General features: G+C 48.1%; 1 protein-coding gene across 3 annotated transcripts in view; it reads right to left on the bottom strand.

The window, feature by feature from the left end:
- The window catches only part of Flnb (filamin B), a 133,067-nt gene that overhangs the window by 33,678 nt on the left and 75,123 nt on the right, over window positions 1-24,266 (bottom strand). For all 3 annotated transcript variants that reach the window (XM_006251780.5, XM_006251781.5, NM_001107288.1), the window contains exons 12-28: window positions 24,041-24,234; window positions 23,259-23,372; window positions 22,418-22,561; window positions 22,069-22,192; window positions 21,641-21,801; window positions 20,682-20,772; window positions 20,294-20,463; window positions 14,997-15,114; window positions 12,344-12,606; window positions 10,989-11,586; window positions 9,990-10,163; window positions 9,365-9,527; window positions 8,374-8,534; window positions 5,211-5,378; window positions 2,836-2,959; window positions 2,272-2,428; window positions 1,191-1,380 (exon numbers count right to left, since the gene is read on the bottom strand). In XM_006251780.5, the coding sequence (XP_006251842.1) occupies window positions 1,191-1,380; window positions 2,272-2,428; window positions 2,836-2,959; window positions 5,211-5,378; window positions 8,374-8,534; window positions 9,365-9,527; window positions 9,990-10,163; window positions 10,989-11,586; window positions 12,344-12,606; window positions 14,997-15,114; window positions 20,294-20,463; window positions 20,682-20,772; window positions 21,641-21,801; window positions 22,069-22,192; window positions 22,418-22,561; window positions 23,259-23,372; window positions 24,041-24,234 (3,114 nt within the window). The remainder of the gene's footprint in view (window positions 1-1,190; window positions 1,381-2,271; window positions 2,429-2,835; window positions 2,960-5,210; window positions 5,379-8,373; window positions 8,535-9,364; window positions 9,528-9,989; window positions 10,164-10,988; window positions 11,587-12,343; window positions 12,607-14,996; window positions 15,115-20,293; window positions 20,464-20,681; window positions 20,773-21,640; window positions 21,802-22,068; window positions 22,193-22,417; window positions 22,562-23,258; window positions 23,373-24,040; window positions 24,235-24,266) is intronic.

Consider the following 24,266-nt stretch of genomic DNA (forward strand, 5'->3'; position numbering starts at 1 on the left):
TTTGCGACCCCTCTCCAAACAGCAGTCGGCCAGTCAGCCTGTCTTTCTGTCTCTGATTTACAAGGTGTATAACAAATTATGAAGGGGGCACCAGTCAAAGTGTGCAAAGCACAGAAGGGCAACAGGGAGGGCTAAGAAAGCTGCTCACACAGTGGGAAGAGGAAGAGGAAAAGGAGTGAGCATAGCTGGGTAAGGGGAAGGCTCCAAATGACAGAACAAGAGCTGAGACCAACAGGTACCACCAGCCCACAAAAAATATCCCTGCAAAGCCAGGGGAGGAAAAGAGTTCTGAAAAGTCAGGAGGAGATCCCCAGCTCTTGACACAGATAACGCCTCAACAGGTTGTCAGGGACTGACACAGACTGGCAGTATTGTTTCCAGTGTTAGGGGAGATAAAAAAAAAAGGGTCAAGGTGGGCTACTCACAACCTTGAGCAGGGTGAGGTAGAGAACCGATCACAGCCAGGGTAGACCTACGCGCTCAGTTCCCTTTGTGTGCATGCATGTTTGGGCAGTCCTCTCAGTACGTGGGTTCTGGGAGTTGGCACGTACCCTCACCCATTGCTCAATCTTGCCAGCCCAGGTTTCATGTTTTAGAGTTTGCTAAAGCAGCAACACTGAGCTGCACAAGTTGATCTTAGAAACAGGAAGGCACAACACCAGGTGGGCTCTTGGGAGGCAAGGTGAGGGTGAGGGGTAGGGGGGTAGGGATTAGCATCTGGCAGCATCCTCAGCTACAGGGCAAGTTTGAGGCCAGTCAAAATACATGAGACCCTCCCTCCCTTTTTAAAAATGGGGAATACCACATTGAACTGGTAAGATGGCTCCATGGGTAAAAGTACCTGCATCCCCCTGCTTCTCGTGGTACTTTCTGTTGGAGACTTTACTGGTACCCCCACCTCAGGAGAGGCCCCCTAACCCTAACATCATATTCAGCACCTCCAGCACCTGATCTTACTCCTTCTTTGTTGTAACCCTGCGATGCCATCTCTGACACCTGGAAACGCTTCTGGAATCTAAATGTTCTCACCTCCCAAAACCTTCACTCTATGTATGTATGTCTGTCTGTCTGTCTGTCTGTCTGTCTGGCGCCCAGAGAGCCGAAGCAACTTTCTCTGATCACACAGCTATTAAGCGGCACAGAGAAGGCCAGAACACACATTCCTCACCCCCGCCTTCCCCTGCACTCACCTGTGGCCAAACACTTGCTGGCATCGCCGGTCTGCGTGGCCCGGATACGATAAGGAGAAAGTGGGATGTTGTCTCCACCATAGGTGACCCCAATCATATAGCGTCCGGTCTTATCAGGGATATAGGTAACGGCGTAGGTGCCATCCTTATTGTCGTGGACGGTGGCTCTTTGAGGCTTTCCTTCTTGGTCCTGCGAATCACAGAACAATGGTACTTGGGATGCTGCTATCAACAGAGAAACCCAGCACAGCAAGCTGCACTCTCTCCTTGGAACCTCTATAGGTGGGGAGCGGAGGAAGAGACTGGTGTGATCCTTTTCCATTGCTTTTGGGTAGGGAAAGAAGAGGGTCACAGATCACACCACAGTGGTCTGTCAAATAGTATTGGAGCATCACTACAAGGACATGGCAGAAGCTTACAGTCCACCTTTCCCTTTCCTTCCCTTCCTGTCACCAACAGAACACTCCTCCTTAGCCAGGCACACCACGGCTTTGCCCCCAGGTACAACCATGGGACTATGAGACAAGAGGGGATCTTCTCCTAAGACTGCTTGAGACAGATCATCCATCTATGAGAGCCTTTTCCTCTCCTGTCTTCCTTTCTTCTGGTTCCCCCTCTGTTCCCGAGGGGCACTGGCAGGCTCACGGTCCATGAGGAGACACGAAGGACTGAGACACACACTCGGTCAGAGAATGCTGGCTTCCTTGTGAGCGACACAACACCTAGGTGGCCTACCTCCGGCTTCCTTCCCAAGGAAGGAAAATCCCGGGTTGGAAGCTCTGTGGTATGTGAAGTTTTCGCTGATAACCAACCCAATAGGCAATTAAAACATCTAAAAGCAGGGGAAGATGAGATGTAGTGACAACTGGTATCCCAACCACGGTCACTGCAGAAGCTCTGGTGAGCGCCTTGTTCTCCAGTGGAGATATTGACCCAGAGATGTCCCCAACACGTGTGCAATGCAGTAGAAATTAATCATTGAACTCCTGTTTCCATCCCTTTCCAGAATATTGTCTTACTAATAAGGTTTCGCTCCGCCCCTTCCAAAAAAAAAAATACAACCAAACAACCACACAGTTACCGTGATCTGGACAGCAAGTAGGCCTTCGCCGGCATCTCTGGCATCAATGGCAAACTCCACAGGTAAGCTGGCGGGCACCCCATAGGCACTGAGGCCAGGCCCGGAGGCGGTCACTTTGCTCGCATCGTATGTGGGAAGGACCTTGACCTTAAAGGGACTTGATTGACACACAGAAGCCTGGTCAGTAAGGATATAGGCCAGCCCTGCCCCATCCGTGATGTCTCTTATACAAGGAGCTAAGGTTGAAAGGAAGATTTCTATAAGAGGTGAGAGAGCAGTGGGCTTAGTAAAGGACCGGAAGTCCATTGGAAATACAGAGCCACGAGGTATTAAGGCGTTAGACGACAGACAATGCTAGCTTCCCTTGGAACCAAAGACAGAAGGGGTAGACGCTAGAGCAGGAGCCACGGTGCCTACAGGATGTCACCATGCTGTACCATGCGCTCAATGGGCAGTGGGTGAATGGCTAGGGAGCGGGGTGGTACTAGAACAGTGGCCATCAATCCTGTGGGTGGACGAGTCTGAGGCTGAATTGTAGTCAGGCCTGAAGGCCGAGATGCTCACCTTCGGGGGATCTCTTCATCAGCGTATTTGACAGAAACAATGTAGGGCCCCTCCTGAGATGGCGTGTAGGTCACTGTGTGGGTGCCATCCCCATTATCCACCACATCCACCGGCTCCACGAGGCCTGAGGGCAGAAAGGAGAGGTTTAACTGACGACCCGGCCTCCCGTTCTCGGCGCCCTGGTTATACATGAAAGAGAATCACGTCCATCCCCACGAACGGTTGGTTTCCACTGAAGAGTAACACAAAAGCAAGCAGGCCACAGTCACAGGACACGTAAGTCACAGGAGTGGGATCCATCCCAAGAGACACTCAGCCTGCCATACTTCCCTCCAGGACAATTAAGGGGGCTGCCCACGCTAGTGGCTGGAGGTCTTTGCGGACATGCTACATATCCTTTCTTTCAAGCTGGCTAAGCAAGCTTGGAGGTGCCAGCTTTATTCTATAGCTGAGAAAGTACCCGAGTGTCTAGAAACCGCAACAGTAAAAAGTAAACTATGGGCTGGCCAGTCAAGACCCGTACCCGCCTTTCAGCAAGAACACAATGGTGCCAACATGCTAGGGTACAAAGTTACAGAGCAGGTAAGGGTGCCAATCTCACGGAACAAGAGAGCGATCAATGGGATGCTATGGGTGATGGTTTAAAAGGATGCTAAGGCATGCACTAGATTGGTAGATTCTAGACCCTGAGCCCGAGGTCAAGGAGGGGTCAGTGGCAAGGGAGGCTAATCAGGGCAGGGTGCGTGCTCATTGAGCAGAGCAGGTAAAGTAAGGGACAAGGCAGTTTTAGAGGTGGGGCTAGGCTAGAGGCGTACAAGGTACATAATTGAAAGCAGCTGCTAATGGGAGCACACAAACCTCAAACCTGTGTCTCTATCATGGTGACCTTTGGGTCAGCTTTAAAGAACTCAAATGGCTTTCAAGGGACTCTGCTATGACTGGGAATCTACTGCATCAGCTAAAATTACAAGGCCGTTTACTTGAGAAGTCCTCCAAATTAGAGGCTGCTATGTAAGCAATCCTCACACAGACACACACACACGGACAGACACGGGGACACATACACACACACACACACACACACACACACACACACACACACACACACACACACACACACACGATGTTCAGAAACTTCGCTTAGGGCAAGCACATCCCATGACCTCATTCTTCCAGACCACTCTTGCCCTGAGCTTCAAAGGGAGAACCTCTTGCTGAACTCTACTAAGGAGAGGTTCAAAGGAGGAAGTCTCAGCTCGCTACTTCTGGAAGCCACAGACACATCACAGGGGCAGGCGGGGGCAGGAGGAGGGAGAGAAGCCTAGATTACTTAAGAAATCAGGCACACTATTTTATATGGAAAGAAAGGTACACATTAAATACTGGAAGAAATATGGCAACAGGTTTCAGTAGTTCAGGTTTGTCCCCGAATGGCCCGCTAGTCACCTGAAACCTTAATTCCAGGTTGTCAGCAGTGCGGGCCAACTGCCAACAAAACTCAGTCCCCAAGAGACCCCCTCTCCAGGGAGTTGAGACAATGACAAAGCTATAATATAACCCTGACAAGATTCCGTGGTAATACTGAGCAACTCAGAGGGATCCTCTTCAGGCCCTACCTCCTGCTCATATGCAGACCAAACCCCTGGCACCTCCCACATGCTAAGCAGGTGATGGCACAGCTGGGTGGACAGTGCATATTAAAGTCCGTATAGCCCCTCCTTCAACAAGCTTCTTGGGAAAGTGATGTTTTTATATACATTCTTGATGTTCTAGTACTCAGGCAGCAGAAGTAGGAGGACTGCCAGTTCAAAGCCTGTCTGGGTTACTTACAGCCCACATTTGGAAAAACCAAAGCCTGGGATGTAAGCTAGCCAACAGGACACCCTTTTGACAAGGGTAAGACTCAGGGTTTGGTCTTCAGCACCATGAAATAAGTAAAATTATAAAAAGAAATTTAGGACTATGTTATTAACAGGAGAAACGGACTTATGGAAATATAATACACCAACTTTTAAGTAGGCTCTCCTGCAGGCTTAGCTAGACTGGGGAACAGTACATGAGTTGAGAGTATTTAACTAAAAGGTCATGAACAATCGCAGAAAAAGAATCTGCTCGGGCTGGAGAGATGGCTCAGTAGTTAAGAGCCCTGACTGCTCTTCCAGAGGGCCTGAGTTCAAGTCCCAGCAACCACATGGTGGTTCACAACCATCTGTAATGGGAATCTGATGTCCTCTTCTGGTGTGTCACAGCGTCTTTCACATACATGAAATAAATGAATAAATCTTAAAAAAAAAAAAAAAAAGAAAGAAAGAAAGACAGAATCTGCTCTAGGCCATAGTGGGTGAATGTAGGTGGCAGGCAGGATGCGGACTCACCTCTTGGGCCCATGACCCTCACTTCCAGTGGAGCCAGGCCAGCCTTGCTGGTGTCCACCGTGAAGGACTGTGGGATGCATGCTCGGACACAGGAGCTCAGACCGGGGCCAGCAATTTTGACCTTGCTGGGATCCACGACATCTTTCGAAGGCACTCTGAAGGGGCTGCCTGGAAGAGTCACAGGGTTATGAGTATGAAGCAATCCAGAGAGCACCCTGTGCAGACCCAAAACCACAGTGCTGCTCTACCTGGACCCTGACCACCTGAGCCTCAGTCAGCTCGGCCTGCCTCACTGTGGGCGCAGCAATGTACCCACTGTTATTCCCACTCCTGTCCTGTAGCACTAATCACATGAAGGATCTGGGGCCTCCGTGAACCTTCCAGGAAGCCAAAGTGGGGTGACGGGAGCACAATCTTCTAACGTTCTGTGTGGCTGGCATTCACTGGAAGGCATGCAAGGCAGAGCATGTAGGAGACGAGGAACATGGTGGGCAGGAGACCAGAGAGAGATGTCCACTAGGACCCGAGAAATGATGTGAGAGAAAGAAGGCAGCTACCACTCCAGGGAAGCGACACTTGGGGGAATTCCCAGGAAAGCAAACAAGATGCTGACCTTTCAGCTCAAAGGAGCTATCTCGACCAAGAAGCATGACACCGAGACAAGCAATGTCTCTGGCTGCGGGGAGGGAGTTCTAGAGTTCACAGGGAAACTGAGGAGGAGACAGAGCCTGAAACATAGGAGAGAAGAGGGGGGCAGAGGGGTCCACTCATGCAGAGGCATGGAGAGGAGGGAGAAGAAAGGCTCTTGAAAGAAGGGAAGCAAGCAGTTTGGTGAGAGGGGTATACACAGAAGAGCAGAAAAGAGTGTGTGGGTCTCACTCTCTCTCCCTCCCAGGGAAGCCAGCACATTCTGAGCACACATGATCGATCGCCTGGTTCCACACTCCTCTGGTAAAGCCTTTGTTTCTCTAACGATAAGTCGTGCTATGCTGCATGAATGACCTGTCGCTTTTTAATGACATCAAATACAAAGACTGGTAAGACACAGTGAATCCAGGGAAACCAAGATTTGTAAGTGAAGCATTAAGAAAAAACAAGGGCGGAACCAGGATGGCCCACACAGGACTTCTCACACAGCAGGTACACCAGTGTCCCCAGTAGCCTCAGGCTGCCGGGTCTGTTGCCAAAGAGCTCGGAGTATCATCTGCTGCCTGCACATTTCACAAGGTATGGCGAGGGTCAGACACCTGCCAGGGAAGTAAATGTCTCTGCTGGCTATCTCGGAAAGCTTCCGCTTAGCAGAATCAGGGGTGATAAATATACCTGCAGGAAGAACCGAGACCCTGGCAAAGACCAGCACCACCTTCCATGCTAGGGCTTAGAGAACAGGAGAGCGATTTACTTGGGGGGGTGAAAATGGAGAGCTCCAACATTAACAAGTAACAGCAGACTATCTCTGTGGCCAGTCACTAAGTCTGAACCTGGAAATTGTCTCAACTCCGCCTGAGAGCAACCTTGAAGCAGAACACAATGGTCTACCATGTTCCGATGCCATCATCTGCCAACCCCCTGCTTTCTGTTCCAGGTAGACATCACCAACTGACCACAACCCTTCACGAATCCCAATTAACCAACTGGTCTACCACCAAGACTGCAGCTGGGTCACTGCAGGAAACCAGTTAAGTTAACGTAAGTAAGATGGGGTATTCTGTTTGAAATATTACCACTGCCTGGCACGTAAGAGCCCGAGGCAGGAAGATTCCAAGTCAGAGGTTTGTATCAGGTTAGAAAAACCTGAATTTAATCATCCAAATCCCCAAGATACTGGCAGGTCACCGGACGCTTTGGATCTCGGGGGCTGTCCTGGCTAGATAACATGACACTCAGAAGAGCCTCTGCATGGGATAATTCTGGATACTCAGCTCTGGGCAGCTTTTGTTGTTATAATCATTTGTTTAGTGCTAACAAACAGCTCCCTTTTGCAGGGAATGCCAACGCTCATGGCATTCAGCACTTTCTGAAAAGCCAGAGCAGCACAGTACTGTCCCACAGCAGAAGCACACAGAAGCCAGCAGAACTACCTGCCTGGTGGGAGACACAGACATCTTCCCTGGAGACAACCTTCTGCTCATTCTTGGTGCTGGACTCTGCCATAGCACACACTGCCCGGGGGCAGGGCACAAAAAGGGGCCTTATAACCCCATTCTGTCCCTTCTCCCCATTCCCTTGCTTCCTATCAGTGTGCACAAAGTTTAGTTGTATCAATGTAGTTGCTCCAGAGTGGGAGCTTTGTCTGTCTTTTTGTAGCTGAAATTCTCTATATGAAGGGCTAAAAACAAACAGACCAACAGGCCAGCCACCATATTGATAAGAGTAGCAAGCACAGGCTTGAGGAGAAACTAGTTGTTTTGAACTACTAAAGCTTGTATAGACATACTAGCACGGTCAGAGATGAGAGACCCTGTTTTACACTAAAGATATAGATCACTAAACAGAAAGCAAACTAATAAGTAATAATTTATATTATTCGTGTGTGTTGTCACCCACCAGGATTAACAGGGCAAAGAAAAAAGTAAGATACATAAATTAAATGAGTAAGAGCCAAGCCTCCAAAGTTTCGGGGCTGAAGGAATGGCTCAGGGATTAAGAGCACCCTGAGAACTTGGGTTCAATTCCTGGCACCCGTATAGGGTGGCTCAGAACTGCTGTCACTCCAGTTCCAGCGGATTCAAAATCCCCTGGCTTCTACGGACAGCTGCATGCACATGCATGTAGCACATGCAGTAGCTAAGCTCCTGCAACAACAAGAACAACAAGAACAAGAACAACAACTACTACTACTACTACTACTACTACTACTACTACTACTACTACTACTACATCATTTAAAAAGAGAGATTTTGAATTTTGTAAGCAATGAACTTCTGCTTAAATCAGAAAACAAGTCACATGAGCGCCTCTACCAGAAAGCCCAAGCCAATGCTTTCTACCCTGTTGCTGGGTTCAACTGGGGACTTAGTAGTGTTCTTGGTGCTGTGGTCCTTACTTAAGGTTTCTCCAAAACCAAACTGTTCTTTCTACTAAAGGGAGATGGGGCAAAACCAAATCTGTTTTCCCATGATTACCATTTACTCTTCGAACCACTACCCAAGGGACAGCTCACCAGGGATGTGGACGCCTCCGTATGTGATATTAACGTCGTAATCCCCAGGCGCAAACGGGATGTACTCCGCGCTGCAGCTGCCGTCTTTGTTGTCTCTGCAGTTTATCTTTGACTCCGACGGCCCCTCCACAGTGATGCCAAGCCCACCGATCCCCGCTCCCCTGGAAAGAGTGGGAAAGTGGAATGTGAGGTCAGCCCGTGCCGGTCCGCTTACCGCCAGAACTCGCTTATGGACACTCTATAAGCCATTCTATTCCATTAACGTGATACCACTAGTGCGGCGATACCTCTCGGGCAGGAATTTCTCAGACGTTTAGTAAAGATGAGTGGGTTCTCGCCCTTCCTCATGCTGTGACCCTTTAATATAGCTCCTCATGGTGCGGCGAGCCCCTCACCATAAACCATTATTTCACTGCTACTTCATAACTTTAATTTGATGAATCATATGTAAACACGATGTGTGACCCCCAAAGGGTAACGACCCACAAGTTGAGAGCCTGCCTATGGTAGAGGGTCCAAAGACAAATACAGTGTGAGTGTGTACCTTAGGGGACTGAGCCTGTGCTCTGTCACTGATCCTCTGGCATATCCCTTCTGAATAAACTGTAACAGGAATGTTTTGAGTATCTCTTATACATATAGCATTGGCTACATACTTCTGCATCATGAAGTTAAAGAATGTCTATCCTGTGGTGTGCTTATGATTATTATCTTAATTAGTTATCATGTCTGATGTACTTTTAGATACACCTTGCCATTGTCTGTAACGTAACTCTTGACAAAAGAATGTTTATCTTTTGAGATGAATCTTCCTGGAAGTTGAAAGACCATGACAAATAAGTAGGGCACAGCTACAACTTTCTTTCTACCTTGAGACAGGGTCTCAATTCTGTAGCTCGGATTGGCCTCAGACTTAAAAACCTTTTTTTTTTTCTTTGTTAATCGATTCACTATGTAGGGATCGATACCCTGAACTTGGGCCCCTGCCTACCTGGTCACCACTGTGAAGACATTAGGCTTGTTGGTGAAAGCCTCTTTCAGCCCAGGGCCTTGGGCATGGACCCGAGATGGCTGGCAGCCTTCATTGACAGCCACTTTGAATGGGCTGTTTGGGATGGGCGCATCATCGTATGTCACCTCTACTACATGGAAACCTGCCCAGAAACAAACAATAACAACAACAACAAAACCCAGGTCACTTGCGTACAATGTAATTGCTTCACACTCTTATCTGATACTTATAGTTAGAACTCTGGCTGCTACTTGGAAAGAGTAGATTAAAAACATAGTAACATAGGGCTGGACAGGTGGCTCAGTGATTAGGACCATGCACTGCTCTTGTAGTGGACTGGCTGAAAGGTCCCAGCTCCTACGTTAGTTGGTTCACCACCAGCTATAACTCTAGCTCCAGGGACTCTAATGCCTCCTTCTGCCCACCATAAGCACACATGCATGTGTACACACACACACACACACACACCCCAAATCAGAAACCATCTATGCTTTTTGTTCATGTGTTGTATACCCTCCCCCGAGCAATGAACCCTAACTTTTACAGCCACTGGGAACAAATGTCTCTGAATGAAAGAGTCACAAGCACAGAAGGGAAGACGCACCTTTCTCAAATGGTGTGTATTCTACTTGATAGGTCCCATCAGCATTGTCCTTGACGAAGCACTCGGTTGAGGCCCCTGACGGGTTGGCAATGTGAGCTTTGATGTGGTCACCTCCAACCTGGGTAAGGGGCCTAGCATCAACTGTGAAGTCTGTTGTGGCCTCCCGGAACACATCTGTGGAACAACCACATAGATAAGAATGTCATGGTGGGCCCAAGCAAACCCACAAATGAAGATCTTCACACTCTGGAATATGTTAAGTATAGCTGGTGCCTTTAGGGTAGTTTTGCTGACTGCGAAAGTCAAGGTAGACTTGGCCAAGTGACAACACAACTTCTCAAAGATGGGGATCAGGTCAGGGCAGTGGTGCATGCCTGGAATTTTAGCCACTCAAGAGAGGGAAGCAGGAGGGCTGTGAGTGTACAGTGAGACCCTGTCTCAAAATGAAAACAAAGGCATCAAGGACAAGGGCTATGGCAGCCTACCTTTGCCCTCTGTGTATTATTAAACACATTTTACATCATTTCATTCCAACTTGGACCCAGAGACATTAAAAAACTATTAACAGGGGCTGGAGAGATGGCTCAGTGGTTAAGAGCACTGACTGGTCTTCCAGAAGTCCTGAGTTCAATTCCCAGCAACCACATGGTGGCTCGCAACCATCTGTAATGGGATCCGATGCCCTCTTCTGGTGAGTCTGAAGACAGTGACAGTGTACTTATATAGAATAAATAAATAAATCTTTAAAACAACAACAACAACAACAACAACAACAACAACAACAACAAAATTTCTGGCTTTTCCATAGCAACTTGAAAATTTGCCAAGAATCCTAGGCCCCACTTATCAGGGAGAAACATAAAAATGGGGTCTGGATGGAGTATTACCTCTGGAAACAGCATGATCCCCTTCTTCCCCTACTTGCACTCCCCTACCCCACCCCATCGCCCACATGAGGAAGAGGCTAGAGGTGAGAGAGCCATCCCCTGGCGGACTTACCTTTGCCTTCGATTCCTGGCCCAAAGGCTTTGATCCCACTCGTGTCGACGGTGGGCTCCACCTTGACCCAGGTGGGGAATTGTGGTACAAGCTCACCACCATACTTCATGGTCAGGGTGTACATGCCGGCCGTCAGAGGCACATAGGTCACAGCGTAGCTGCCATCTTTGTTGTTCTGGATGGACACCTCGGCTTTCGCACCTGAGTCTGAGACCGCTTCAAGGCCCAGAGTCCCAGGCCCTGCTTCTGAACAATCAACGCAAAGGATTCCAGGTTCACCCACTTTTCCATGTTCGAGTCCTGGTCCTGAGGCTACAACCTTAGAGGGGTCAAATGGCATCTCAATGTCGGCTTTGAAGGGAGACCCGGGAATATGGACTTCTTCGAAAAGAATGTTGACAAAGTATTCTCCAGGTTTCGTGGGAAGGTAAGAGACGGAGCAGGTCCCATCGCCGTTATCAGAGCATTCGATTTTGGCCTCACACGGACCTTCCACAGTGAGGCCCAAACCTCCAGTTCCAGCTCCTTTAGTGTCAATGGTGAACTCTGCGGGCTTGCCTACAAGACCTCCTTCAAGGCCAGGACCGTGGGCCTTCACCTATTTGAACAAAGAGCAATAAAAAATTAAATCCAATCTGTAGCTGCTATTGCTGACCAGTCAGTCAGTCCTGCTTTCAACACTTGTGACCACAATCACACAAAAGCATGTCAGTATCTCATATCCCTGGGGGCAGACTGTCTCTTGCACCGATGCCTGTGCGCACGTGCGCGCGCGCACACACACACACACACACACACACACACACACACACACACACACTCACACACCCGCCCGCACAAAGCACGGTGGGCCTGAAGAAATTAGTTCACATCTTGGACTCTTACATATCTGTCAATAAGTCTTGCCTAAAATTAGAAGAGCTAATTTTATAGAATTACCTCTCACTCACTGCTAGAAATATTCCCAAATCATTTGAATCAAAAAGACCAAGGATAAGGGTAATATATTTTTATGTCTGCTAAGATAGTTTCTGTAGGGCGAACTCAGTCTGTGTAAATCTGTGTAAAGGTCACTGCGCTGAGGCCTCCACAGTCTCACCCATCCCTACAAGCTGGGTAGTACCATTATTATGCTAACCAGTAAAGGAAAGGTCTCTCAGGAAAGTATTACAAACAGAGAACAAACAAGAACAGAGGGTGGATCAGCTATTGAGCGAACTCGGCACACAGAATTACATCAGTCAGCCATTGAGAGCTCACATTCACCACCAAAAGACTTTCCATGTATCCGTCCCAGGTAGGACCAGAGAACTCCAAGTCATATTTGGCAAACATCAGAGCAACCCCAAACTGACCTTGGTGGGATCTGGTGGCAGTGAGGCCTCCACAGTGTAGGGGCTCCCCGGCACTGGGTGTCCGTCATAGGTCACGTCTACAGCAAACAGCCCCTCTTCCCGAGGGATGAATTTGGCTGTGCTGCATTCTCTGCCAGCCACTGGTGCTACCAAGCATGGCACCACCTTCCGAGAAGGGCTCAGGATCGTCACATCCAGCTTCCCCTGGCCTCCTGCCCCGTTGGTGTCAATGGCAAATTCCTGGTCCTTCCCAACCTCAACTCCTGAAGAAAGGGAGAAAAGCTAGAGTGAGGGGATGACCCCTGTCAGCAGCAAGTGAAAAAAGAGAGCAAGGTAAAGATGGCCCATTGGACACAGTGTTTTTACCTGAGTTACTGCAAGGAGTAGCAGCTGACTCAGAGGTCTAGAAGCAGGACTAATACAATGACATTTACACACTGCAATGCATCGTTAACACTGAATTGTTTACTAAACAATTTCTATGCCAGTCACAAACGCTGTACATTGTCTCCTTCAACTCACACAATAACTCTATGGGCTGTTACTTAACAGCAGTGGGCTTTACACATGGGGAAACTGAGGCCCCAAGAAGTTAAGTAAATCATCTGCGACAACATATCTAGCAGATCCCAAAGCTAGCATTTAAACATAGATTTCAAAGATTATAATTACAGTATAGTCCAACACTGCCTGATTCCTCACTTCCTTGAGGTGATAATTTTGTATGTAAACACATCCTTAATTTAAGTCAATGCTTTATTTACTAACTCTGGGCAGAAAACTCAATCCTATTACCACCCCCAACCCACAAGAAGGCAGAAGTCACAAAGCTGGCGAATTCTGAGAATTAACTTTGATGTCTTTTAAACAGCCTCTGGGTCACATAGCAAGACCTTGCACATTTAAAAGGGTAGGGGTACAAAGGGGACCCAGTGATCCAGAGCACATACTAATTTAGCAGAAACTGGAGTTCAGTTCCCAGCATCCAAATCGGGAAGCCCATAGCTGCCTGTAACTACAGCTCTAGGAGATGGACAGTCTCTTCCAGTCTTTCCAGGCACCTGCTTTCAGATGCATATAACCCTCTCCCTTGATTTTATGTATATATTTAATATATATAATTAAATTTAAAAGTAATAAAACTAAATCTTAAAACACTTGTTGCAAGGCAAGGCTATAGAAAAGCCAGGTGTCATTTTGACAGAGACAGGAAAGGGTTTTAGCCAAGACAAAGGCACTGGGAATATACTATGCTGCTGCTACAACTCAGGCAAATCTTGACTCTGGGGACATACTGAGGAGCCTGTTGAGGCCAGCACAGCTGTCCACAGCTAGGTGTTCCCTAACAGGCACCCTGTTCTTCCTGCTCTGGAGCCCAAAGTCAGTCTCAGTGTTTCGGGGAAAGAAGATGCAAGGGGAACCTTTTCGAAGTCTTTCACATACTCATAGCTGGGTATCCCCAGCCACAAAAGCCAGCACCCTGAGCTCCCACTTAGCAGCTTCCAGAAAGTGAGAGTTTCCCTCACAAGAGCATGCAGGGCACAGCCAATGAGCATTCTCACTGAAGGCTAGCTGAGCCCCGAGGGAAGTTTCAGAGGGGGTTAACCTGGAGTTTAGCCTAGGCGTGAAGACTTGTTCTGCTGACCTGATGCCCCTGAAATCAGGTAAGCATACATTACTGAGGGACAGATATCTAAGTTTGGGAATCCCCAAGCAGTTAATACTAACAAAGATGACCGAATTGTGTTAGGATTTCCAAAATGTATCACTGACCCTAAAAGGCAGCACAAGCCAAAGAGCATAAGTGTCTTTGTACACATACTGTACTAGTTTCTTATGCTGGAAGATCTCCATAAAGAAAGAAACAAACAAACAAAGCACAAAGGGATGGAGTGCTTGCCCAGCATGCACAAAAGCCCGGACTATAGTCTCAGAACCACAAAAACAAACAGGGCTGGAGAGATGGCTCCAGACTGACTGCTCTTCCAGGGGTCCTGAGTTCAATTCCCAGCAACCACACGGTGGCTCACAACCACCTATAATCGGATCCGATGCCCTCTTCTGTTGTGTCTGAAGACAGCTGCAGTGTACTTATTATATATAATGAATAAATAAGTAAAATCTTTAAAAAGACAAACAAACCAACCTTTAAATTCTACCGTGAGCAGACTGATGTCACAGTGCACGCGTGACAATATAAAATGAGGTAAGATGCATAATGTGCTCGAGGGCAAGGACAGGAGGAGGGCTGTGGCTTCTAAGTGCCAAGGAGTTGATTCCTATTACGGCCATTGGCCTTAATGTGATGCAGATGCCCAAGATGGTGGGCACAGTGTGACTCTCATCCAAAGGCCAGCCTTCTCCCCAGCCTCCCTCTTAATGAAAACTTCCTGTGGTAACATCAGCAGGCTGACAACATGCCAGTTTCTGCATTATTACCTCATTCAATTTTTTTTTACAATGCCTCCATGAGTCTAAGTGTCCCCAGACACCCCATGCCCGCTCACAGATGAGGAAGCCTGCTGAGCGTACGTGGCAGGCTTGTCAGAGCCCAGTTCTCGTTCAGGGCCAAGACTGTCCACTGCGACATCTCTCTAGGACAGAGTTAGTTTCTCTGAAAACCGCATGTTTTGCAGGGAGCCAAATGACTTACTGTTTTCTAGTCCGTTGATTTTTATCTTGCTCAGATCCAGCGGCGCGGCAACGCCCACAGTGAAAGGACTTTTGGGAATGGGGTCGCCACCATAAGTCACCAGGACCTGCATGTTGCCCTGGAATGAGAGAGAAAAAGGAGTATACTTCTTGGTAGAACAGAAACGCATTGAACTGTCCCTCCTCTCCCCCCCTGAACCTTCATTCCTCCCAGGGGCACAACAAACTTGAATTCATTAACCCAGTTTTAATTAGTTTTTCTTGGGCCTCGTGTGTTTCAGCGTGTCTTAGAACTTGCTATGCGGCAGACGATAACCTGTAACTTTCAATAGGTATGTGTGCTACAACATCTAGTTAATGCATCGCTGAGGATCAAACCCATGGCTTCATGACTGCCAGGCAAGCATTCCGCCAACCCAGCTGTATCCAGTTGGACTCTTACTGGCTTCAGGAAACAGCTTAAATACACGCGCTAAGTTTTTTGAAACACATGACAAAACAATATAAAAATCAAATAAAAGTAGACAGGGATAGTAGGCTGGGGACTACTGCCGGGCTTGTGCTATGAACGTTTGTGTTATTTCCTCAAATCAAAAATCACAAAATAGATCCAAGGAGTAGATCTTCTTACTGCTGCCTCTCACTTTGTAAGAAAAACTCCTTGGTTCAGAGGGTCAGTGGAACGTGCCCTCAACACACTGGATTCACACTCCTGGCATCTAAACCCTTATCTTCTTTGCTCTGCCATAGCACCCTCACCACCTGCCACAAGCCAACCCCGGCCACGGATGGGTACAGCCACGGGGCTCCAACCAACAGAACCAGTTCTTCAATGCCTAGGCATTCAGTTTCGGGACACAGGGCCACTCAAGGTGGGGGGTGCTCACAGGAGTGTTCTTAGATCAGCACAGAGACACTAATTCCAGGGAAGGAAATAAAGCCATGCTGGAAGACTGGCAGGGCCCCTCGCTGGAAGCCCCGATGGCTACACAACCCTGCAGCTGTTGCTCTTTGTCCACAGGTCCTGAGCCAGCTCACTGCTGACTTCCTCTCTCCACATTCAGCTGCCTACTCCCCCCTCCACGGCAAGGCTCCACAAAAGCCTACTGCAATCTCAGCAGATCCATGTTGTCCTCGCCTCTAGGTCCAGGAATAACAGAGTGTGTGGGAGAGTGAGAGGAGTCCCCAGACAATCCAGCAGGCTCTGTGGCTCACAGGCCCTGCGAAACGCTGTCACCGATCGAGTGTTAAAAGGGTGTAGCTTTTGGCCTGATGTATATTTTCTCACATTCCTTTTGTAAATAAAGAAGGGAAAGAGAGAGCCAAGGGGAGGAGGGATGGCTGCAGCAACGAAGGAGGAGGAATTGATTTTGGAGGCGTTTTAATGCGCTGCACAAAAATCAACTAACTGGCCGACCTTAAGGGTCTAACATTTCATGCCGAAATGTGCATAGGTCAAATTCTACAGAGCTGAGAGCCAGCCAAGGGACACGAAAGGTCTCCTCTAATGCTTAAAGAAACACTGATTCGTTATTGCAACCACTGCAATAGTCCCAATATTGCCAGTTCTCCCGAGCCTCCATTTCCCCTTAACTCCTTGGGTGCTAGGCTAACCCTAAGGTCAACTTCAAGGCTAACCAGGCATCTTGGTAAGAGAGCACTCCCCTCCCTGGTAGATTTTCTGGATTTCCCTGAAGTGCTAGAGCAAAAGAAAAGTCCCCTCCCAGCTCATAAGAGAAAGGAGCTTCCTTTCCACTCTCAGAACCAACACAAAAGTCAGATAGGAAATGAACTCTGCCTTGGGAGTGGGTGAGTGTAGCCATGGAGACTTAAAGCTGCAATCCCTATGCATTTCCAGTTTTTTTCTGAGACTAAGGTAAAAACAAATTGAACTTTTCTCCCACAGGACTGTCTAAGTCTGCGAGCACCTGTGTGTCCCACCAAGATGAAGCTGTCTGCACAGCAGCTTTCTGTTTCTCCCAACATGCTTCTGAGACCCAGTCTTTAATCAGAAGATGACAAACACGCCAACCCGACAGCCTAGAAGATGGAGCAAGAGAGCCTTCTGCAGGCCCCTCCACTTTGGAGACCTCTGCGAGACACCATCCCCACTGTGTTGGGTAACTCTCCTCTAGAGTCCCGAGAGACACCACCACTTTGTTGAGGACATTTCAACACAGGGACGGCTATCCTGGGAGGCTTGTGAGCTCACGGGGTTTCGTGAGGGCATTCATAGGACACCTGGCTGCTTAAACCTAGTGACATCGCATGGCGGTTGGTCTGGGGTGAGAAGCCTAAGTCGACATTGCAGACAAGCAATGACCTTGGGCAAAACCCAGGCTCTCTGTGAAATGAAGCCTTTTTCTGATCTCTGGGAGAATCCTGAAGCTCCACCTATCACGCCTACTTCTTGGAGGCAAAACCAGCTCTGACCACTGTATCACTACCCACGAATTTAACCATTCACATCATTTGTCCACTGTAGCTGAGAACCTGCAAACTGCCATTCAGACACCAGCAGGGAACAGAAGTCAGCAGTCAAGACTTGGGTTCCTCAAGGGCATAGGGCTTTAAGCTCTTCAAACCCATGGTCTACATTCTGAGGAGGAAGGACAAAAATCTAGGCCTGGATGCACCCGTGCCTCTCCTTACACAACAAACGGCTGCCTTTCTGGAAACTTCTAGTCTAGTGGTCCCCAAAATTCATCACAAGGAGGCATGCTCATGTTTCCAGAGCATGCCCCTTCTCCACACAGGGGACAGTCCTCTGGTGGGCCCAGGACTCTTAACCACACACAACAGCATGGCTGACAGATACATTTTCTTTCACCCAATCTGGGTCTTTGGGTTCCTCCTGTGAAAGGGACTCATTCAGGCTGTGCATCCCAACTCTTCTAGCAGATTATAATGCTCCTCAGCCAACTTGTGAATAGAAGCACTCTATCATTTTCTCCCTCAGCCAGCTGCTCATCCACAGGGAGCACTTACAGTGCCAGTTCTGGTGTGTGTGTGTGTGTGTGTGTGTGAATGCTATCCTACCTTGCTGTGGTGACTTGCATGAGAATAACCTTCATAGGTTCATTTTAAAGGAAGGATTAGGAGGTGTGGCCTTGCTGGAGGAGGCGTGCCCTTGTGAGTGGGCCTGGAGGTTTCACAAGTCCACGCCAGGTTAGTCTTACCCTCTCTTCTGCCTGCTGCCTCTGGATCAGATGTAAGCTCTCGGCTTCTATTCTAGTGCCATGCTTGCTTGCCTACCTGAGCCATGTTCTGAATCATGATGGTAATGGATTAAGCCTCTGAAACTGTAGGCAAGCCCCCAATGAAATAAATGACTTTGTCTATAAGTTGCCTTGGTGATGATGTCTCTTCACAGCAATAATAAAACAAAACAAAACAAAACAAAAAACAAAAAACAAAAAAAAACCCAAACAAACAAAAAACTAAGACATGTGGGTAGCTCACGGTTCTGGAAGAGACATGCCACCTGTTTTCTTTGCCACAGGGAAACAGAATGATGAAAGGATGAGGCTTGCCTCTGAGAAGGATCCATGCACAGTCTACATGAGGTGGCATTAATATCAAGTCTCTACCAGAATCCTTAGACCTCTTAGCATGCCCTCCAACAGCTCTCAAAACGATCTCGCCCTCAGGGTCATTCTGAAGTAAAGTGTTTCCTAATCTAGCATCACTTCAAACGCAACAACGCTTGGCCTCTTGAGATGTATCCTGATTGGCAGCTTTACTTTTAGAGGGTTCAAGTCAAACCCTGATTTCATCCTGGTATCTGCAACTTACTAAAGACCTCATCTAATAGACCGGAAAATATGGTACATGGATAGTAGACGTCAAAGCCAAGTCATAAAAAGTTCAGAAAAGCACCTATGGCTTTGTGATCTTTAAGATAGCCTTCTGGTACTTTCTCCCAAGGAATGCGGGCAACCTGCAGCAAAGGTCTTGTCAAGCTCCTAGCCTAAGGCCCCACCAGTCCTCAGAACCATCAGTAAGAAAGAACTTCCTGCTAATCACTTCATCCTCTGACAAGGCACAAGCACAAGCAAACTACAAATGTGTGGTTCAGCTGTTAATAAGGAACCTCTCAGTGGTACTTCTTAAAAGTACAAGAAGAAAGTCGGGAGGTAGGAGGCCACGCATCTATAATGTCGGGTGTTACCCCAGGGAATGCTTCTCAATGTCAGAGACATCCCATAGAAAAGGTATTAACTCTGAGGATCTGAAACCCCTAAAGCACACCCTGTGCTCCCCATTCTTACAGTACCCTGCTCCTCCCCACTTGACTTCCACCAGCCCCTTGCTGAGGACTTGGGCAGAGAGACAACTGAACAGTGTTTCTGAAGACAGCCCAGCCCTTGTCCTACAAATGGCTTGTTCACAGGGCCGGGGGTGGGGGGGGGTCCCTCCCTCCAAAATGAAAGCATCTTAGAAGCTCAGAGTCAGTGTTTCTAACACAGCACTAAAACCCAGGCTCTCCCACCAGGACATCTGCCGTGCTGACTCTGGAGGTGTGAACATGAAGCAAAACACAGTTTTAAAGACCTGTGACAGGCTCAGGAGTCCAGCTTTGCAAGATAAAGAGTGTGGGAAACCACGCATTCTTCTCGAGTGCGCACCTCAGCACGGCATTTTTGCCACGAGACGGATGAATTTAAAAATTAAGCAAATAGACATAATAAACTTGTGTGCAAAAGGTGGCTTTTGGACCCTGACTGCATAAAATAACAAATCTGCCTAAACGGCAAAATTCTTCAGGATTCCTGCATTTTGTAAAAGGGAGTCATTTGCTGCCTTAAACGGAGCGGGCTTTGGGCCCTTGGGATTAAAAAGCTGAATGGGCTCTTTGAGAAAAGATCCCACTAAAACACCTCATAAAAAAGGGTAAACTATGTGAAACTGCCTGCGAAGGAAACTGCAGGTGAGGGAGCTTTCTATAATTAATAAAAGATTGGGAGTCGGAGGGACAGGGGAGGGGAAACAGGGGAGGGGAAGCTGCGTAAGAAAGTAGACCTGGTAGTTCTGTACACAAGAAGTTAGTATTTCTCTGATTAAAACAAACAAACAAACAAACAAACAAACAAAACCCAAATTGAGGTAGCGATGTGGGGCTGCCTTCCTACTTCTCTGGGAATCTCATAGCACCCTCAGGCTCCCAGACAGAATGAGAGCACACAGGGGCACTCCTCAGGCTCCCAGAGAGGGTGAGAGCACACTGGGGCACTCCTCAGGCACAGCACTGTGGGGGAAGTGTGGAGGCAGAAAAGCAAGAGTCAGGAAGGAGCCTACCTGCTGGGTTGGGGTGTATTTAACAGTATGGGAGTAGTCATAGTTGTCAATGATATCCAAGTCCTTCACTGCCTCCCCAGGGACCGGGCTGGAGAACTGCACATTGAGCGGGGCTTTTCCGGCTCCCTTGGTGTGAACAGTGAAGTGGGTCGGCTTCCCATTTTCCACACCTGAAAGGACACACGGAAACGGGGTTGGCTGGAGAGGTTTCACTTTTAGAACCAGTCTGACAGGTCTGACGGCACCACTAGGCAGCCAGCCACACACTGCGGCTGCCACATCAGAGCTTCCCCAAGAAGGTAATAAGCCACTCTAGGTCTAGACAGAACACACGCGGTGCCACTGACTGCAGAAAAGGTCGAGGCAGCCTTACCCGCCACCACCTTACCTGCTTTACTCAACCCAGGGCCTTCCGCCTTCACCTTGCTGGCGTCATGGGAAGGGTCAACTTTGACTCTGAAAGGGCTGGCAGGGATTTCCTGAAGCAAAGACATGTCTCAGAAGGATGGTTCCTAGAGCACTGTCAGAGTTTACCCTTCTGCCCAAAGCCAAAGGACAAGTGTTTTAGGAAGTGATAAGAAACTTCCATGATTGTGGGCAAGGCTGCACACACAGGTGCAGATCTGGAACCCCAACAGCACAAGTACCCTCATGTCTTGACACCAGAGGTTTGCGGACAAAGGATACAAAAAGTACCACTTAGAATAAAGTAAAAAAAATGACAATATGCAGGGTTAGGAGGTGGGAAATGACCTCCGGGCATGGTGGTAGGGTGAGGAGTCAAGATTTCAAGGAAGTAATAACAATGAGATGGGCGGTAATCGTTCACACAGAATTTACAGGCCATCAGAATGAAAGCAGATTAAGTTAACTAGGTCATGCCAACTTAGGATCATTAACTTGAGGCACAGACTGCTCTCTGCTGAGCTTCCTGATTTTTAGACAGTTAAATTCGATCATTAGAATTTCAAAACGCCTGGTTTTCAGAGTACTCCTCACAGGGCTACCATTAAACACAGCTGATGCTTCGAAAAGCTCTTGCTATAAAAGTTTAAGGGCAGAGACCAGAGTTACTGCTAAGAGGTCAAAGTGAAGTGCATCTAGAAGTTGCCTAACTTTTCAATCAAACCCTTAGTAAATGAACGCTTTTAACGAGTCAGCTGCAGCCTAGAGAAAAGAGTGAAAACTCAGCTTAGCACCCCCGCCCCCAACCCCTTTTGGTTTTAAGAAAACAGAGAAACAGTTCTCAGTTCTCAGCACTTTTCTCAGTTGCTGAACAAACAACGATCCAAAAAGGAGGGATGCATAAGGCTCACTCCACTCTGTCGCTTGTAGGCCCCAACATACCTCCGATGCGAAGAGAACCTTGATAGTATATCGCCCAGGGGCGGGAGGCACGTATTTGACTGTGAACGTGTCGTTGGCATTGTGAATAATGTCGAAATCGACGTCTTCCTCATCATCACTTAACACTCGGGCATCACACTTGATACCAACACTGACATCACCTGGAACAGACCGTCTTATTAGGACCAGATCGCAAGCAAGGGCACGTCTTGCATAGTCACTTCCAGCTTGGGCTGGCACACAGCAAGGGCAACCCCAGAAAGGAGAAGTAGCAAATCAGCGTTTTGGAAAAGGTCGCACAGAGGATTGGCTAACACATCGCCAAGGAGCCAACACAGCTCATTAGGAGAGTTCTCTGCCCTCCAATGCTGTAAGAATGCTCTTCTGAGAGGAGCGACAATCACTGGGGTGGATAAACCCAAGCTCACCTTCCCCAGCCTCCGTGCAATCCACTGTGAAGTGAGTAGGCTCGTTTGCCTTCAGACCACTCCTCTCCACGCCCGGTCCAAACACTTTGACCTTTTGGGGATGGCTACCTTGTCCAATGTTGACCTAGGAAAGACATGAACCCAGAAAAATACATACTAGGATCCAGCATAAGACTAGAAATGGCCGTTTTGTAAGTCTACAGAGTATTCTGTCCTTTAGGACAAGTCTCTTTTCAAGGCCTACCCAGAATGGTTTTCTTCTATACATCTGCCTTGGTCATCAATACACAATGTGCAGACTCAACACACAGCCAGGGTTTCTCGTATGACCAGGATGACCACAACTTACCCTGTAGGGGCTGTGTGGTATGTTCACCCCTCCCCAGACCACAGCTATGGTGTGCTTGATAGCTTTGACCGGGGTATAGGAGCAGACATAGGTGCCATCCATCCGGCTTTTCATCTGGATGTCAATGGGCTGGCCTTCCCCATCCTGCAAAAGAACCAGAGCATGGACCAAAGCACTCCTCGAAGTGTCTCCGCTGAAAGGGGGTCACTGAGGCTTCTACGGATGGCCAAGATACCACCAATTTGTCTTAGAAAACCATACGGCGATTACAGTGTGCTATGCGCTCTCACAACAAATAAAACCAAACCGTCCCCCCAACGCGACAGGCATCACCAGCTTACTTAGGATGATCTCGGTGTCTTTCCTTGGGCCTCCTAATTACCGGGGATCATGTCCATGCTGTGCCCAATTTCATTTACTCACTTATAATTACTAAGAATAAACGCTATCTTCTCTCCCGCTTAAAGCCAGCGCCACTTAGCACTTCATTTCAATCCCAGAGTTGAAGTCCTTCGGCTCATTTTAACTAAATCAGATACACGATAATCTAAATTTTGCCCACAAACCTACTAGGAATTACATAGACTCAGCCAAACTGAAAGACATTACGGAAAAATCTGAAATAAAAAAAAGCCTTCTTTTAACAGAGCGTGAATCACTGATATCATCGTGAAAAATGTCCTGGTTTATATCCGATCATGTAGTCCTCACGCCATACTGTCTGTGGGATACTATTACTGCTCCCGGTGTGCGGGAGAGAGCGGAGGACCAGACACACTGAGCACCTCACGTTATACCTCTGACCTGACAAGGGCAAGCGGCCCCAGGCCCAGATACTTACCTGAGCCAGTATCTTTAAGGGAGCGTTCCCGGCATCCTTAGGATCTACGATGAACTCAGCTGGGTTGTTGATAGTACAACCAGTTTTCTCCAGACCTGGCCCATATGCTTGGACCTGAGGCAAAAACCGAATAATGATTTGTTTTTCTGAGTTAAAGAATGGGCTGGAAGGGAGGGTGTACAAAATGCCTGGCCCTTAGTTAAGGATGGAAGTCGGAAGTAAAATCGCAAAGTAGGCTGAAACTTAAATAAAAATAAACACCACTGGGGTTGGGGATTTGGCTCAGTGGTAGAGCGCTTGCCTAGCAACCGCAAGGCCCTGGGTTCGGTCCCCAGCTCCGAAAAAAAAATAAATAAATAAATACCACTACTAGCTGTCCTTGAAGAAGAAAACACTCTAAAACAAAACCCAAACTAACCCAGCTACCTGCTGTACTCTGAAATGACAGAAAGAATTTCTAGTTTCTGGCAGATCTTTAGATGTGCCTGAATGCAAGGCTCCCACTTCGAGGGACTGAAGGTTGCAGCCACCACAGGTCAAAGAAAGTGCCACAAGTTGGCCATTGACGGTAGTCTATAGGTAGCTATAAAAGGTGGCAAGATGAGCCTCTTCCACAGGACAGGCATGTCCTTTAACCATCCCAGAAGCTCTGGGAGAGATGCTCTCACTCCTGGTCCATAGAGAAAAATGCCGAGACTCAGAGAGTTACACGACTCTCCCAACATCTAACCCATTCCTGTCTGCCACAGGGGAGACAGGATAAGAGAAGAGAGTGCTCTCACTAGATCTGGGTTGTAGTCTCCTGTGGCAGGATGGATGAAAGCCATGTATGGGCTGTCCTTGATGTCTTCGTCGTCGCACATGATGTGAACGGCATATTCTCCAGGTTCCTTGGGCCAGTATTTGACGTCACATGAGCCATCGTTCTGATCGTCATACTCGATTTTTGCCTGGGAAGGACCTTCGATGGCAAAACCTGGGGGACAAGGCGGAAGGGCCTTCCTGGTT

Source organism: Rattus norvegicus, chromosome 15 (genome assembly GCF_036323735.1).
Source record: "Rattus norvegicus strain BN/NHsdMcwi chromosome 15, GRCr8, whole genome shotgun sequence".
NCBI lineage: Eukaryota > Metazoa > Chordata > Mammalia > Rodentia > Muridae > Rattus > Rattus norvegicus.